Here is a 19279-nt window from a genome sequence, read left to right as displayed (position 1 = left end):
TCTTAATATCATTCTAAATCCCGCTGAGTAGGCAAGTGTTAAAATGTTTTTTATTATTTCTGTGTACAATATTACCGTTTTTTATTTTACCAATTTTTTTCAAGGAAAATATAAATATCCAGGAAAGAAAGAGATGTAGGAAAAAGGCGAGAGCTTGAGAGATAGAGCGAGAGAAAAAAATCGACAAAGGATAGGAAGAAAGGTGCGAAAGAAGGGGAGGGGGTGGGGAGTAAAAAAAAATGTGAAGAGAGAGCGTGTGTGAGTGAGTGACAAATTGTGAGAGACAGAGAGAATGTTTTACTCACTGAGAATGGGGATCTGTACCTCGACCACACTTTCGGCCGTGATACCTGCAGAGTCCAGTGTGTTGTTGACTGTCGCTGAGATGTTGTTCGTTCCGATATTAGGGTATACGTGCTCCAGAATGACAGAAATGGGATCAATAGCGGTCAACCGAATATGGAACCGCTTTGCTTCTGCGGTAAAGCCGGAGGAGTACGGCGTCCCTGCCACGGGTATCGACGTCGCTAGACTGAACGCCACCGCTTCATCGGTATCCGCAGTTTCATACCTAATTATAGCGGTCCCTGTACTAACCGCGTAGCCTAAGACATCTCCGATTTCTGCAGTTGCGGTTCTGTCTGCGAAGGGTATCTCGAAGTAGTTGTAACCGGTAGTGGTAGCTGTCTTGGTAATGACGTGTCTGACCCTGTAGCTTGCACGACTAGCGTCGCCCGTGGATGAAGCGTACCGGTCCGGTTCTGCATCGCAGGTGGACTCGTCGGATTTCGATGCGCAACGGTGTTCGGATAAACAGAAGACGTGCGTGGACGAATCACAGTAGGTATGATACAAGGGATTGGTCGGCATCGAGGAATCGTAGCCACATTGTGACGTCGTGCACTGGTTGTCAATTAGGCAGTAGGTTTCACCTGCGCCGCTGCAGAATGGTTCTAGGATCTAGTGTAAAGTAATCGTTAATTTTAAGAAAATCGCCAATGGCCTTTGCACCACAACCATCCTCGTAATTTCCAAAATCATATACTGATATCCCAATCATCAAAACAGGTATTAGCGTATAGTGTTATTGTTGTTACCAGTTCTAGTTAAAAATATTCATTATTGTATGTAATTACAGGTATGTTATTTCCCCGTTGGGGGAGGGGGGCGCGCAGGGGCCATTATTACATTATTACAAGCAGGAGTGAGATAAGTTGAGTTAATCCCGTGTTTTAAAGCTTACACGCATTTCAATGGGATTTCGGCGAACTTGTACATGTACTTACAATATATGACGGTTTCGTAAGACGAGTCGAGTACTTTTGTCATTTCTTGAGAATTCGTCTGCTTGAATAATCATCCTCTCACACGAATGCTCAAAAAGTATAAACAAAATTACATATTAAAATAGATAATGTTTACCCCTAGTCCCTACCTATTGTTTTATTGCTAAACGCCACCATGCTTGTAACAATGGCCCGTCCCCCCTCCCAAAAAATAAAATAAATACAAAATAAATAATAATACTAACTTTAACATTCCAGTATAAACATTATCATAATAAATGTTTTGTTAGTACGATGCGTAACCCTTTCCCTATTAATAAGAATACCACCATTGATAGTCATGATTGGTTTCATCATGCTATAAAGCACCATACTCATACCAGAAAGTTAATCGTCCCAATAGCGTCAACATTGACCTCCACCGATCGGATGACCCCATTATCAAGAAACTCCTGGCCCGGTAAGATCCATACGGTGTCTGATAAAACGGCGTCACTTTGTAGGGTGGACAGGGCATATTGCGAGACAGTTCCTACCGAGAAGGTATTTGGTGCTGCGGGGGGAAAAAGGTGGAAAAACATGCTAGATATCAGTGGCAAATCCAGGATTCAAATGGGATGGGAAAGTCGGAATAGACCTGTTCAGGTTACAAACGTTTAAATTGTATGCGTACTTTGCCGACAAAGGTTGTTCTTGACAACATTTGTTTACTTTGTCCGAGGCTTGCACGACATAGCAACAAGTAATATATGCAGACTGGATTCCTAGTATTTTCGATTATTAATTAATAACCGGTAATTGGAATAACTCGTCACTAGGTCCCCAGGAAGGAAACCCATACATTTGGATATGTTAATAAACCGGTCTATTGACAAAAACATTGAGCTAGAGCGCATCTCTTTTAATCTCTCATATTTGCCCTCGTGTAGAAATAGGCCAACATGAGGAGAAATATGTACATAAACGAGGTACCGCATAGTTTGTAATCCGTATGTCGTCCACCAAATGACATTTTAACACGATCGCTACTTATTTTGAATATTCATCTCAATGGCACTTTCAATACCCTATTGTAATGTCCCATAGAAATCAAGTCCAGACTACGTAATGCCATTTGTCATTTGTTAAATAAAAAATGATTTTAAACAATTTGAAAGTAAACCCCTAAAAAGCGTTTGGAAACACCAGTATGATCGCCTATATCTCTCTTGTCATGGCATAATCATCGCTATGGAAATTACCAATAGAACATGGGTTTATTCTTTTTTTTAAATTATAACCCATTCGTTACGATTTCTCAGTCATGGAGTGTGCAGTAGATCTAAATAAAGGCCAAGGTCAAAAGTGAAAAAGTTGCAAAATGCACTGCTCGTGTTCGACTGGGCACTTTGATTGCCCTACTAACCTATGCATGATGCTTCAGAAAGTTGATGACCTAATAGTAGCGGATCTGACTGTGCACGAATATAAGTTTCAGATTCGTAGACTTTGGCATTCATGGTGACCACTTGGAAACAATAGCCCCACTGTTTTTTAATAACATCACACTCTCTTTTGTAAAAGAAAGACGAGTGCTCTGTATTACAATATTAATGCTAACCAGTTCATTTTGGAACTTTTCACTTGTGTACCCTGCCCCTCATTCTGATGTACTGCTTACTGGCTGAAAACCACAACAAATATGGTGTAATTTTAAAGAAGAGTAAACACACTTTCCAATTATAATAATCAAAGCGATGCATGACAATGCAATAATAAGAGAGCATAGACCGATCCAACTTGAGTCTATTTTGAGGAATTTAATTATTACTGTATAATACTTGAATTAGATAAATAGATAAATAAAGCAATTAAATGCATTGCATATTCCCATCACAATACACTAAAGTAGCATCATCCGTTATTCTGAACCTACTCCCAATGTGGTATGAACTTCCGATGTTCGTCGACAGGGTCATATCAGAACCGTCGGTAACGGTGATCGAGCAGGTGAACGATGTCGATGGTTCGACTACCTCCGGGCAATCCATCTGGACATCGGTAATACCCATGTAGGCAGTGATTTGCGCACCGGCGAAGGCACTCTGTGCAAGGGATATAGACAGAAAATAATTACCATCATCATCATAATAGTAAGTTCTTATAGAACGTTCATGCCTGTCGAACTTGACACTCCTGGCGCTTCACAATTATTATTACCCCGGCTTTGCATTGTCCAGCTTCGTATTTGCCGAATTTTTCGGGACGTATTTCTCGGTCCTTCCTGAGGACAAAGGACAAATTGGTGATATCCCTGTGCCCTGTTGCCTGATGAAAGAACGGGATAGACCCTTACACTTTCTGAATTATTGTGGATCCAATATCTGGAATAACGTTACGTATTACAAAATATAGGGTTATAGACGCAACATAAATTTAGTTCACAATGATAAAGGGAGAACTTACCTAAGTAGTTTTCATAAGATTTAAAACCTCATTCATACCGCGAATCACACTCCACACTGAATCCAAAAACAGACTGATTCTTTAACCATTGGGGGGGAGGGGGTAATATCATTAATTGTCCAGTCTGTTGTCGGTCTGCTGTTGGTCTCGTCAGTCTGACTTGGGTATAAGTCTATTATAAAGCTCCATACATCTTTCAAAAGTTGGTGATAACCCATACAGATAATTAATACTTAAACTCAATAAAACAATGATATTAAAAAGCAATCGAAATATTTCATGTACATAAAAAAGTATCTTATGAGTACATTTCTTTGTTTAGTTTACTGGAAAGTGAAAACTGTCAAGCACCTGAAACATTAAACTGTTAGACTTCTTATCATCTAATTTCTGTAGGTCTGCATAATTGTATGAAATTCAAAGGCAATGCAGAGCAGGAGCACACCCTTCAGCCTTTTCACACACAGCTAAAATTATATAAACATGATTAGTATAAACGTGTTTGAAACGTGTTTAAATTAATCACGAGCCTTTCACACACAGAAATTTCGTTGCGATCGTTAATCGTTTCGTGATTAACTACTGCTCGTAAAATGCGCAGTAGTGCCATTGCGCATTGAAGGTCAGGTCATATCAAACCAGGGAGGTGAAAGAAAAGGAGGCGCAACTCTTGTAATTTATTCAAACGCATTCTTGAGTTCTAAAGCGTAACAATGGGATGTGTAACATTCCACTTGGCTTTGAAGTTCCATGCTCCGAACCGCGCTTCCACTGCGGGGACTTTCGGAAGCCCGGCGGAAGCCAGGCACCAGTTTTACATTTATTACAAAATCTTAAATTACCGGCAAAATTTCAGTGTAAATCAAAAACTTTATATGGGGATTTTATTGGGAATAGTGCATCAAACAAATTTTCAAATTTAGAACTCCGTCCTTCCTTTAATTTGTGTGCCAGAGTTGGTAAAAGAAAAATTACATCCTGTCAAAAACTCAATATTTTAGGATGATGCGCTAATTTGTGCATGCTTTAATCTCCCGTTATTTGATCCATGATTTACAATCTTCAAAAACATTAAGTTTGCTAATGCGTGTTTTCGCGTGTTTTTTTTGTATTTTTAAAGTTTAAAAAAGGATGAAAGTACACACGTTTGTGTTCGCTTGTTCTACTCTTTACACATTCAACAATGGATGAGAAATCATTGAAAGGGACAGCGAACAGTTGCAGTGATACTATTTTTTGATGTAGGAATTCTAAATCCTGAAATTTCATGCGCTCTTTTATCTCACCACCTGGTCAACAGTTGCAGATTAGCGCATAACTTTTCGGCGGCTTGGAGCATGGGGTCAAAGGAGAGCGGCTTGATTCCTTTCCTTCTCTATCACGTCCCTGATCAAACAGAGCGGTCGCTCCATCCAGTTTAAACACGTTTAAACACGAAAAACCTTTCACACACAAAATGTCAAGCTCTTTAGATAAGAACTTCGTATCGGCAGCCTGCTTTTAGGGGCGTATGCATCGCGACTTCGTATCTATCCCAACATCGTATAAACGATGTTCACACTGGGAAAAATTTTCTATAAACATGTTTAAAACTGTTGAGTGATTCTAATCATCTCTGGAAACGATGAATTTTAGCTGTGTGTGAAAAGGCTGCTTGACATTGATATATACTCAACATGAGGGGTACCCCCCCCCTACACACACACACACACACACACGCACACACACATCCCCGCGCACACATGCACAAGCACACTAACATCCTCATTTGCAAAGAAAACTCACCGAGTAGCTGTTCTTAGCAAAGATGCTCGCAACATATTGACCGGGGACTGCATACACGTGATTCATTGTCACCACTGCGTCGTCAGCCGTAGCATGCGATCCGTCACCATAGTCGAACGACGTTGTCACTGAAGCTCCTGTGACGTCGGGTTGAAGGGACCGAGGTTGCCCAACAACGAAGACGTCACTGGTGCTGTTGAGCTGCACCGCTGCGCGCGTCAGGACGATGCTGAGTACCGTGTCGCTCTCGGCTCCCCCGCACTCCTGAGAGACGTCACCGCTGCATGTGCGGTCACAGGTGCTCACTATGGAACTGGAGTAGGTATCGTCACTGCACAGACAATAGCGACCCATTGTAAGAGCGGCATACTGGTAGTCGAGGACTGCACAGGCATCCGCGCAGGTATCATGGTCAATATCGTCCGGGTCATAGTCACCAGCTGACGTCACAAAGATGCGATTGCTGACGTCGACCTTGTAGCATCCTTGTATGTTAAACGCCGCTGAAAAAATGAACAAATCGGAAAAAGAATTGTGGATTTAGACTTAGCAAGCTAGGTCAGGCAAGCTTGTAATTCAACTTTCTTCCCATAAATCTACCTCACTCCTGCCCCACTGCCAGTTACCCCTGGACTACAGCTTTTCCGCACATCTACCTCCGGAACACTTTACCAAAGAAACCCCGGGACTATCGCCTTGTGGGACAATTACCCCCTGCACAGCTACCCGCCGTACAAGTACTGTCAAGATCAACTTTACCCCCCATATAAAAAATACTGGCGGGAAACTCCCCCCCCCCCCTCTTAAAATACCTCACTTACACACTCCAAAAGAAGTCTTAACATAAGGATACAGATCTCAAATTACAAGAAGAAAGTGTTCACTGAGTCAAAAACATCAAGAAAACGAGAGTAGTGTTCATTTATTATCAAACTTGATCTTGGGCAAAGAAAATGTTTCAGTGGTAAATAGATTTGCCTCCCCTGAAGCCAAACTAGAGAAGGTTGATGGTTGTGTTGCAGAAATAGGACGGCGCATATTACTTGGAAAATACGGCAATGTCCCGGCGTGATAACATAATGAAAGATAAAGATGTATTATAAGCAAAGCAACAAAGATGAGGATGACAATCATCGTTAGTCTTCCCCATAGTGCTGTATGAAAGGCAATACTGGACAGTAAAAACAGCAGAAAGAAATTAGACTTATTTAAAATGTAGTGGTGGATTAGGATGCTAAGAATACCACAGACAGTCTGGAGAACAAACAGATCCGTGCTTGATGACCTACAACCAAGCTGTTCCTTGGAGGCTGTGAACTATAGACTTGGTTGATTTAGGCGGTAGTTGTATGGGGGTAGTTGTCCAGGGGGTAGTTGTCCTAGGGGTAGTTGTCCGGGGTGATTGTCCGGGGGGAGTTGTTCTAGGGGGTACTTTTCTGGGGGTAGTTGTCCCGGGGGGGGGGGAGTTGTCATAGGGGTAGTTGTCCGGGGTGGTTGTCCGGGGTAGTTGTCCTAGGGGTAGTTGTCCGGGATGGTTGTCCCGGGGGTAGTTGTCCTAGGGGGTACTTGTCTGGGGATACTTGTCCGGGGGTAGTTGTCCTAGGGGTAGTTGTCCGGGATGGTTGTCCCGGGGGTAGTCGTCCTAGAGGGTGGTTGCCCTAGGGGGTAGTTGAGTGGGGGTGGTTATCCGGGGTTGGATGTCCAGGGGGTAGGTGTCCTGATACGGATTTAGACACACTTTAAGATAAAGAGTATGGAGTAGGATAAAAGGGTAAAGAAAAGAAGAGTAATGTAAAGGATTAGATGGATATAATGTGTGACCATAGAAACATACAAGTCCTTTAATGTGTTGTGCAAACTTTCATCACAAAGTAACCTGTAGAAAGTTTGCCACGGCGGCGTGACCAGGAGTCGGGGACGACTCGATAGCACCTCACAATAGATGTCCTATATAGCTGTAATGGTTAAGTGACTCTCACACTCTGCCGTGTAGGCTTACCGTGTGCCACCGTGCGCGAAAATGTCTGCGGACGGTGGAGAACGGCGAGGGCACACGGTGGTTCGTTATCAAAGCGGGCAACACGTTAATAGGGCGTTTGCGCTTATTTACACCCGGTGGGACCCGGCGAAAGTTTTGGGCATGTTCAAAACTTTGGCCGGCTGGCACCGGCCGTAAGTAAGCTGCAAGAGGACGGTGTTGAACGGTATGAGGACGGTATGAATACGTTATGAAAACGGTCACACTGTATGAACACGTTCACAACACGCTCATAACACGTTACAGAACGGTGATGAAAAATGGAGAGCGGACTGACCGTTGCCGTTCAAATCGGGTATTTATGGCAGCAGTCAGCAGTCCGGGGACTCGCTCACAGGACGCTCCGAGCGGTGAGGGGACGCTAAGTGACTGGTAGGTGGCTGCTACAAACCCGGTGCACACGTTCGAGACCCGGTATGGGCCCGGTATGGAAACGGCCAAAATTGTCAACAAAAGTCAATCTGGGCGGTGAAGACGGTAGAAGCACGTTCAACACCCGGCATGCGCCCGGTGAGAACGGTCAGAAGATGGCAACGAAACGGTGAAAAGATTAATTTTATGATTTTTTTTTTTGCGGCCGGGGACAAGTTCGCTCAAAACCCAACGTTCTGGACTCTGTTGTTTTTTAATAGCCCGGCAGGTGGACGGTAGGCCTACACGGCGGAGTGTGAGAGCTCCATTAGGGATAATTGGCCTGTTTTTGTTTTAACTCTCGAACCATTACTCTCGCCATATGTGATTCCGATGGATTAGATATATTTACAGCCCCACGACAACTTGTGCATGCATATTTTTACTATTAATTCTACAGATGTTATATTTGAATCGACTCGATTTTGAATTATTATTCTGTATATACCCTGTTACTTCATCGCCTGGAAAATGACTTTTTCATCACCGGAACTGTGCTTGATTGGATACGCTCATATCTCCACAATCGCAGTCAACGTGTGATCATCAACGACACGCCTTCTGCAACATTTCCACTGATCTGCGGCGTTCCTCAAGGTTCCGTAATCGGCCCACTTCTCTTCGTTCTCTACACCAGCCCACTGTCTAAGGTCATTAACTCTCACCATGGGATTCAACATGCGATGTACGCTGACGACACTCAGATTTATATAACTCTTAAGCCTAACGGGAAGGATGATGCGACTCGGAAACTCAGCAGTTGCCTTGAAGACATTAGGTTCTGGTCTTCTAACAATAGACTTTGCCTTAATGAACGAAAATCTGAAATGATCCACATTACTTCCAAATTCAGAAACACCGATTCCTTCCCCGACTTGGTTACCAGAGATGGCTCACTGAAGGGTAGTGAATACGTTCGAGACCTGGGTGTTTTAATCGACAAAAATCTTAATTTTCAACAGCACATTAAAAACGTATGTAAATCGGCATCTTTTGGAATCTTCAAAATTGGGAAAATTAGGAAACTACTTGACCGGCCCACAACTGCAAAATTAACCCATGCATTTGTATCCTCCCACCTTGATTATTGTAATTCAATTTTTTCTGGTCTTCCGCAATCGTCCCTACTTCCACTTCAAAGAATTCAGAATACTGCTGCAAGGCTTGTTACTCTCTCGAGAAAGTTTGAGCACATAACCCCAATATTGCGTTCTCTTCATTGGCTTCCCATACACCATCGTATCACATTCAAAGTTCTTCTTCTTACATACAAAATTCTCCATGGCCAAGCCCCTAAATATCTTTCAGATTTGATTTCCTTACGTTCTTCTAGTTCTTTAAGACCTCTTCGATCATCATCAACCTTGCAGTCAACCCTCGGACCTCGTACCGCTACAAAATATGGCGACCGAGCTTTCTCAGTAAATGCCCCTATCCTTTGGAACAAATTACCAGCGCACTTTCATAATATTCATTCTCTCGACCAATTCAAGTCCTTGCTGAAAACGCACCTTTTTAATTCATAAATAATATTCTGCAGTTGTGAGTCGGTCAAAGGAGGTGCACACCGTCTTATTTTTTGTTTGTTCGATCCTATGTTTGATCCTATGTTTGACCTTTTGTATGTATGTTTGTTTGATCTCACTCTTATCTTATTTTTTATTATTATATATGCATGATTTATTGAATAAAGAACAGATGTATAAGTTGTGTGTTTATTATAAGTTTTGGTAAATAATTGTTAAGTCAGAATATGGTGCGCTTAGAGACACCAGTATTAAGCGCCTTATAAATATTGTTTATTATTATTATTATTATTATATGCATATGAAATACGTAAATAGACAATATTAAAGTACACGTTAACTACACGTGGATTGACATGAGAGGACAGTGCTTTATGCTTTACTTTGTACATACTATATTGAATTTCAATATGGATTTTTCATTAGTGCTGGGGTTTTTCATTAGTGCTGGGGTTTTTCATTAGTGCTGGGGTTTTTCATTGCTACTATTTACATGACAACTTACATTTGTTAAGGTTAACTTAATTATACATGTAATAATATCATTAGTTTAGTGACGGGCTACCCAGGGGCCCGTTTCATAAAACTTGATATCAATAACAAGCTACAAAATACTGTTATAAGCTACTGAAATCATGGCATGTAATTGGCTGAGAGCAAATTTGTCATAGAAATTTAGCATTTGTTATAGATAAACAGTTTTATGAAACGGGCCCCTAGCCCTGTACCATAAGGGTTACCTTATCATATTTTAATGAAAGACGACCAGGAATGTAAATCGCATGAATATGTTTTCATATTCCTAGTCTGATATAATATAATTTAAAGTTAGAGAGATGGAGAGGAAGAAGTATTGAGCAACATTTTGTAATTCCAAAAGAGAAAAACTAATTGGATATCAAATGTCACCACTATATCAAATTAACTCGTTACGTTAGATTTCATATATACATTACCGCAACTGTTTTTTATTCATGAATAAACCACGATCCAATTCATTCGCACTTTTGTATGATAGCCTTGAAATACATTTTCGAAAGGCAACAATGTTATAAAAAATTCTCCCAATTAGCTTTTGAAAACGAACTTTCCTTTTTTTTACCGACATAGTAGTCGGTACGTGTGACTAAGTTATCATAATTTATAACGTTATTCCTTTCTTTCTGTCCTTTTAAAATTTTCTACCTAGCGGTCTCATTGTCTATATTGTAAGCCAAATCATTGAACATGGAAATGACTTCCACGAAAATTTCAAATGTCAAATGGTAACTTGAGTTGTAAGAAAGCGTTATACTGAATATGGCTTTATGATTGTGGAATATGAATCGGCATTGTGTCTCTTGTCTTTTAATTTGTTTGGTGCTGTCTAATAACAATAATTAAAAACAAACCTCTGACGTGATTGAGGCATATTTTCAAATACATCTCGCATCTGATTTGCTATAATGAATTACTGTATAACAATAACTCACAATGAACAATGCTCACTATTCCCATCGTTCGCGCCAAGTTGAGCCATGCGGGATTACGAAATAATATCATCAAATCCATGCAATATCAAATTGTAATTGTTCACGAGCTCCATGACGTGCGGAGTTTAATATCCCAGAAGGCCAGCATCTAGATAGATCGAACAAACCAGCAAATTTTATTTAATTTCCTGGCAATCAATAATCGCCATGGTGAAATTGGAAGCTTGAATAATGACCCAGCGGCAAAACAAAGTGCGGGAATGACAATAATGGATCTTTTTGTGATCTGACTGCAGAGCTGGTTACCATGCAGGCGTGTAATTAAGGGCCAGCCTATTGACTGGAAATCGATAGTGATTTATCGCGCTAGTGATCGTGAAATCGTTTAATGAAAGAAGGGGTGGAATCGTCTTAAATTCAAGATGTTTATATTTCCTACTTATGTTAACATAATTCTACCTTTTATTACTGCTGCGCTATTCCCCCCTTTTCTCCATACCTATCTTTTCTTTCCTAACAGTAACAATGCTTAAATTCTTCTTCCTCTTCTTCTTTTTCTTCTTTTTCTCCTTCTTCTTCTTCTTCTTCTTTTTCTTCTTCTTTTTTTCTTCTTCTTCTTCTTCTTCTTCTTCTTCTTCTTCTTCTTCTTCTTCTTCTTCTTCTTCTTCTTCTTCTTCTTCTCTTCTTCGTCCCCCTCTTTTTCTTCCTTCTTCTTCTATTTCTTTTCTTTGTACTTCTCCTTCTTTTGGCGGAACTTAGTGAAGTAAAGACAAAAGTTTTCATTCAATCCCTTTCTAACGATCCTGGGTCTGCCCCACATGCATTAGCATGAGAAGGAGGAGGAGGAGGAGGAGGTTTTGAGAAGGAGAAACATTAGTAGAATAACAGCAAATACTTCTACTACTGCTCTTGTTGTTGTGAGTTACCTTGTAAATTTAATTCAAATTTTAAATTACTAAAGGGCCTGCTGCACTATTTTCACGGTACTAAACTATATTAAAATCAAAATCAGCAATCGTCTCAAATTTATGTGAAATGCATACTGCCTTGAATAAAGAATTATACAAATCGCGTTGTATACAGTTTCTGATGAGCATATTGCTATAAATTTAAACAAGTTATGGCACAATTTCTGTGGTGTGAATACACGAACCTCAATCTAACTGTGTAGACCGTATCTACATTATTTTTTTAAATTCCGTTTGCTCTTTTTTTTTATTTGTTGAAAATGCAGCCATTGTTCTCAAATGCGGGTTCGTGTTTCATTGCGCCGTATACACCCACTTTTTTTGGAAAGGTCATTAGCAATTGATTCAAATTCATTATTCTCTATTCACTTCACTGCCAGATCGATATCATCGGAGCAACTGTAAATATGGAGAAAAAAGGGCCCTGAGAAATGCAAAGAATAGAAAATGATAAAACCGTTGCCTGGTAACGTTTTATGGTGGCGCTAAAAGTGACATTTCTTTATACATATTTTATGACCATGTTTGTTCTAGGATGGGGGCTCTTAAAGATGTGTATTGCCAAGTATTTCTTGTCTGGAAGCGCTGGTCTTTGAAAGGAAATTTGTAATGTGTTGCAGTTTACCACGTCCCGGGTTCAAACAGATAAAGCGGGAACTGGTTAAGCCCGCGTCCTTAAAAGTTACTGTTTGAGCGTATCTTTTGGCATCAATCATTATCCACTCATACATAATCATAGATTCATTTGTACATTTAAACAAATGTTTTAGTTTGAGTACGGGTAGTAGTAGTAGTAGTAGTAGTAGTAGTAGCGGAAGTAGAAGTACTAGTAGTGGTAGAAGTAGTAGAGGTAGTAGTAAGAGGAGGAGGAGAAGGAGGAGGAGGAGGAGGAAGACAGAGGAAGACAGAGGAAAGACTAAAGAAGACTGAGTTTCATTTAGGCATATCAAATAGCAACATTCGATACGTACAAGTTTAGAAATTACAATCATTTACAGGCAAAGCTACCATTATTTACGGAGCTACCAAATACACAGGTGTACACCCCTATCTCTCCTCCCTTATCGAATGGCGAAAAAAGGGGAAAACAATAAACAGTGAAAGGAAAGGAAGAAGGGGTAGAACAAAGTGAAGTGAATATGATAAAACTCCCTTCCACACCCATGCACTTAAAAATAAAAATTATAGCATGTTTAATTCATATTTAATTGATTTAATAAAAAACATGGAACCCACTATTAAACAAAACAACAACAATAAGGGCAGTGCCTATTTTGACTTTCCTAAGGGTAAAAAGTACCCTCTCCTATTATCGAATAAAACCTGAAAATAAAGTAAAAACAAACACCAAAAATGCAAATATTTCTTATATCATACCCCGTGAGTACATAGCAAATTAAATTGCCATCCATGGGTATGGCGTACCCGGGCAAAAGGCAAACACTGTCTACTGTTTGAAATCTGATTTTGTTCAAACATTCATTGAAGCTTATGACGCCATTTATTAGACAGAGGATCAATACACGGGACAGTGGAAGCTAAACATTTCGAGCAGAAATGTGGAAATCGATGGGTTTGAGACGACATTGTTGCAAATTTAGAAATAGATGGTGAGAGAAGTGACAAAGAAAGTAACCAAATATAAACGATTCACAAAGCAATGCAGTAGTCAGTGTAATACTGACGCGGACAAATTAATCCGATATCTAGGCTATCATAAAATCTAATTAATTAGAAAATATATTTTTATATCAGAAACATCGTGAGGAATTTCAATATTTGGATTACTATTTTGTGTTACTATCTGTCTACCCCCATGTCTGTTTATATACCTTTCTTCCTACTGTCTTTGTCTCTTTCTTTCTTTCCCTGCCTGTTTTTCTCTCTCCCTCACTCACTCTCTCACTCGTTCACTCACACTCTCTCTCTCTCTCTCTCCCTCTCTCCCTCACTCTATCTCTCTCTCTCGCACTTACTATTCTTTCTCCCTTTCACTCTAAAATTAACTAATACTAATAAAAAGCTCTCTGTATACTCTCATCTTTAAATTCTTTATCATTTTCTCACCCCCACCTTCCCGATCATCTCTCTCTCTCTCTCTCCATCTCTCTCTCTCTCTCTCTCTCTCTCTCTCTCCCTCTTTCCCTCACTCTATCTCTCTCTCGCACTTACTATTCTTTCTCCCTTTCACTCTAAAATTAACTAATACTAATAAAAAGCTCTCTGTATACTCTCATCTTTAAATTCTTTATCATTTTCTCACCCCACCTTCCCGATCATCTCTCTCTCTCTCTCTCTCTCCATCTCTCTCTCTCTCTCTCTCTCTCTCCCCCTTTCCCTCACTCTATCTCTCTCTCGCACTTACTATTCTTTCTCCCTTTCACTCTAAAATTAACTAATACTAATAAAAAGCTCTCTGTATACTCTCATCTTTAAATTCTTTATCATTTTCTCACCCCTACCTTCCCGATCATCTCTCTCTCTCTCTCTCTCTCTCTCTCTCTCTCTCTCTCTCTCTCTTTAGATATATCCTTCTCTGTCTCTAGATCTCCCCCAATCACCCCTTCTCTCTCTCTATCTCCCCCAATCTTCACCATCTCTTCCTAATAAGCCAACCAATATTAGTCACTTCTTCAAGACACTCTCTGCTGTATATGGTCTCTCCATGATATCATCGATCAGTCCTAGCCATAAACTAATGACAGACCACCTACCAGTCAAGTGTCTTTACACAGGGTGCTATGAAGGATAGCATAAGCACCTAGCAAGATCGATGTATGTATTAATGATCGCGTATGGATGCTATAGGAAATGCTATTCATACTCTTGCAGTCAGCGGTGTCGCAGGGCATTTTGAAAGATATTATGGGGGGCGGGGTGGGATCGGGCCAAGGGTACTTGGAAGAGGAGCAAAAGTATAATCTCAGTGTGCTAACTAAAATCGTTCCTGCCATACGTTTGCAGTCAGGGGCATAGCCAGTGCGTTTTAAATTTGGAGTGTAATGGATATTCGAAAAGGGTGTTTGGAAGAAGAAATGTAAGGGTCTGGAAAACCTTTCATACTTAAAACGACGAAAACGTAAAGCTTAAAATGAGTTTTAAGTAATAACATAAAAACTCATTAAAATGCCAGTAAAATCAAATCCAATTTCGATGTGATTTTGATTTGATTAAATTTTATTTATAGTTGGCTACGTTTTCAATATTAAACCTTTTTCTTTTAAACATAATGACAAAGACTTTAAAAAATTACCCTAAGGTTCAGCTGCATTGTGCATAACAAATAGAAAAGGAGCGAACACTAAAAAGATGCATACAATTTCCCATCACAAGTTGCTTTACATAGTTAGGGTTAGGGTTAGGCTTTTACGAAAACAGTAATGATATTGCGTTAAATTTTATATCAAAAGTAAAAATCCATTCTGCTCTGAATTGCTTTTAGTTATCACATCGATCTCAATTCCTCCAAATAGGTTCAAGTTAAATTTTAACTGTATCAAACCAATCGCTTGTAAAATCGTGGGGAAAAAAGGAAAAAAGAATGTCAATGCTTTGTTACAATCTGATAGATTGCCAGGATATAAGATATACATTAATTCCTTGAAATGCTATAGAGCGCCGTAATGGCAGCCATGCTAAAGCTAGGGTAATAATTTCTAAAGCTCTTTGGAAGCGCATAGAGACGATATAATGTGATTTACGCTAATCAATGTAATTTTCATAATAATATCTATAATGTTCTTTCGGTAACTGTGTTAATTTATTATGGGCGTTCCCAACTCAAGCTACGCTTTCCGGGTTTTCGCCTCCTTCCGTATCTGAATTAATTACTGTATACTCTATGTTGAAATCATTGTTACATATATCACGTATATATACATTGTGTTTTATATTGTGCTGTTGAGAAGGATATAAATGTTAATAAATACAAATACAAATACAAATATTGTTATCATTTCATTCTAAAATGTTAACAAAATCATTTAGATTGAGTGAGTACTTACCATCAGTTTGAGCGTACAGCGTCTGTAAAATATAAAGAAAAATAAGTTTCAGCAGGAACAATTTAATTTCTTTGAATTAAAGCTACATTAAATATAGCTCGTGTGTAAAATATTTAAAATATTTATTGCCACATCATCGGGTTCTTTCAAATGCTATTTCAGAGGATTGCGCTGAATATGTTTTAAGATGCGGTGTTGCATATGCTATTCTCCCGATTAGAATGATTAGGATACTACTGAATCGAAATGTAATTCCTTTTTTAAAAGAAGATATATCAAATCATGAATTTCATCTTCAGATTATTTTACAGTGGAACCTGTAAATAAAGACCACTCAAGAGAAACATGAAAAGTGGTCTTTACAGGCAGGTGGTGCTGATGTACAGGTTCCTTCAGTGCATGTTTAACTCACATACCCTGGTAAAACCATACTCAAGGGGAAAAAATATTGTGGTCTTTATAGACAGGTGGTTTTTCAATACAAGTGGTCAATAAAGCAGGTTTGACTGTATCTAAACAATGTCAATTATGTCATCGATCTCATATTCATATATATATATATTCACTTTCTACCCTATTTGCGTTAGCTTGTTCGCGAAGGAAGACCTGCGGGTAAAAATGATAATAATAATGAGTATTTATAAAGTGCTATTTCGCAAAGAAATGCACAGGGCGCTTTGGTTAGTAAGTGAGCCGTTTTCATACCCAGTGAAACCATACTAGGACAGATGGAGTGTTTAATCAATTTTCTCTTTTTGTATATGAATATATTGTTTATCTTGATATAGGCTATATTGACAACATGAATAATACAAACAAATTAATAAATAAATAAAATAAAAACGATATACATGTTTTCCAAGGAAGAAACAAACTATTTCATAATAGGGGAATCGTAAAAAGTGCAAAACAAATGCTTTAATGTTTTAGAAATATCCCATTTACAAAGAAAGCATAAGTTATAACAAATCGTACAAAATCGAAAAAAGTCAATTTGTGAAGCATTCAAAATAAATGTTAAAGTATTCTAAACCACGATGAAAGATTGTTATAAATTTGGTCGAATACATTATTTTACATATTACTTCTAATGGCTTTGTATTAAATGTTAGTTACACAATAATTATTCTTTCATTTTATGGTTATATAACTACAACGGTCATTTTTATCATTATTATTGATGTTATTATTATTATATTAGGCATATTATCATTAGAAGTAGAAGTATTTATGTTATTATTAGTATTGTATTCATTATCATCATTATTATTACTATTACATATAATCATTATTAATAGTGTTATCATTATTATCATTGACATCAATATCTTATTGTTTGTTTTTTATTCAATTGTGAAGATGAGAAATGAGTTTAACCATCCCCTTTTTACAAACGAAATACAAAACAATACTAATACATAGACTAAATGAAATTCTTAAACATTTATTTGTAACGGATTGTCATAAATTAGATATAGACAAGTTAAAATGAATAAATAATAATTTCAACTTACCAGGCTCCAAACTATTACGACAAAAAAAGTTTTGACTCCCATGATTTGATTGTATTCTCATCAACAAAAAATCCACAGATACACATACAAATATTGAAAATTCTAAAGTAATATTCCAGACATGATTCTCTTCCGGCAACAACTTTTTCTTCTACCTATCCCGTATTCAGCGTGAATTTGTCCTGATATGGCCAGAGAATACGGAGAATTCAGGCTATGTTAACTTGCCAGATAGGACGAGCGAAGTGATGACTCGAGAATGAATTGATTATCATGTCGATTTGACTTTCGATGCGTTTACAAAAATTGCAACGATGCTCGTCGACTGTGCGCGCTATATTCAGAGAAAGAACATCCTCTCTCATCTCTCTCTCTCTTTCTCTCTCTCCCCCATCTCTCATTGTTATGCGCAACGCACACAAATTCACACACTCATCTTTATTTCGATCTCTTTCATTGGCTAAATCCCATTTCTCACTCTCCCTCTCTCTTCCTGTCTTATAGTGATTTTCTTTAAATAAAAAAAAACATTTACAAATTTATAGTTCCTAATATTCTGTTTTCAATGTTTATTACGAAGCTTTTAGCTATGTCGAAAAGGTAATTACTTGCCCTGCTGTAGAGTGATTAAGATTGTTTAAGATTGATAAAGATGAATACTATAGAGGGTTTAGCTTCGTTACAAGAATAATATTCATCTTAAAATGAAATCTGCTTTAGTCTACATATTTACTCTGTCCCCACTTGATGCATAGTAGGCCTACCAATTATATGCATGAGTGGTGATATGTAATAATGTAACAATGCTACGAGCATCGCGGTTGCGAGACCGAGCGTAGGGACCAAGTTTTGGGCGGTCGATTTTTAAGGTTTAGAGGGCTATGACGAAATATCCATCCTAAATGTATAAGATTTCAAAAGGTAGCAAAACATGAAAACGTCGTTGAAATTGTCTTTCTCTAAAGTGTACCAATCACCTGAAATGAATTTAAAATAAAAGTTAACTTGGCATTCTATAGGTAAACGGTTATGTAGTATGAATAAGAACTTTAATGATAACATAATAGGGCTAGCACGGAACCCAGTCGGACTTGGGTTCCGTTAACGCTTTATCTATGCGAGTGTGTACGCGCGCGTTAAATAGTCTTCTCAGACAACAAGACGTTTTACTGTTTTTAATATAATGTATCTATTATTGCAATATTTCAATGTAGAAGTAATATTTGAAGCTCAAATTTCAGCCACATGAAAACCCATACATCAAAAGCAAAACCTGTTTCGGTGAGTGGTACACTTTACATTTTAATTTGTATATCAAATGATTTAGGCGTTTTAAATCACAAGTTTGTTTACGACACGTACGCACTCTCAAAAGAATCCATTCTACTCTTCGAGAACAAGTTTACCCGAAGCTTTCCAATAAGTATTTTCTCAAGCAGTTCAAAGTAAAGCTATAGGAAATGCAACGTGGAATATAACAAGTTAGATCTTTATGAAAAGAGGCTGATAGTGGTTACGCTCAAGCGATTACTCAAAAAAGACTTCCTTCTATTTCCATAAATTATTTTGAAAGACAATTTGTACAAGTACCCAAAACTATTTCCAAATACATTTCTGACTTAAGGCCGGCTTAAACGATTCAGTGAGACCCATCTGTTAACATGTAAGGAAAATCCGTGGCAATTTTTTAATTCCAGGCACATTTTTCCAAACCTACCTCTCAACAAAGGTTCATTGCACTTGTTGATAGTGCTGTTAAACGTTTAGACACAATAGTGAAATACCATATTAAAAAATTGAGTCTCGCATATTGTCAGCGTGTATTTTGTT

The 19279-nt window shown here is 38.5% G+C and overlaps 1 protein-coding gene across 1 annotated transcript; it reads right to left on the bottom strand.

Moving 5' to 3' along the window:
* Window positions 1-297: 297 nt before the first annotated feature.
* LOC115923812 lies at window positions 298-17689 on the bottom strand. Its single transcript, XM_030985157.1, has 6 exons — window positions 17450-17689; window positions 15936-15957; window positions 5517-6019; window positions 3202-3370; window positions 1667-1839; window positions 298-960 (listed from the first exon to the last, which is right to left on the bottom strand). The coding sequence occupies exons 1-6, from the start codon at window positions 17489-17491 to the stop codon at window positions 298-300; spliced, it is 1572 nt and encodes a 523-aa protein (XP_030841017.1). The 5' UTR covers window positions 17492-17689.
* Between the last annotated feature and the right edge of the window lie 1590 nt (window positions 17690-19279).

This window comes from Strongylocentrotus purpuratus, unplaced genomic scaffold (assembly GCF_000002235.5).
Source record: "Strongylocentrotus purpuratus isolate Spur 01 unplaced genomic scaffold, Spur_5.0 spur5_scaffold_14, whole genome shotgun sequence".
Classification (NCBI taxonomy): Eukaryota; Metazoa; Echinodermata; class Echinoidea; order Camarodonta; family Strongylocentrotidae; genus Strongylocentrotus; species Strongylocentrotus purpuratus.
The sequence above is the reverse complement of the archived record's forward strand: the minus strand, read 5'-3'. Positions and strand labels throughout refer to the sequence as shown.

Coding starts and splice junctions, on each gene's coding strand:
- LOC115923812 (XM_030985157.1), bottom strand. CDS start 17,491: ATGGGAGTCAAAACTTTTTTTGTCGTAATAGTTTGGAGCCTG. Junction 3,371..5,516: donor TTGCTAAGAACAGCTACTCG/GTGAGTTTTCTT, acceptor TCCCTTGCACAG/AGTGCCTTCGCCGGTGCGCA. Junction 1,840..3,201: donor AAGTTCATACCACATTGGGA/GTAGGTTCAGAA, acceptor TTCCCCCCGCAG/CACCAAATACCTTCTCGGTA.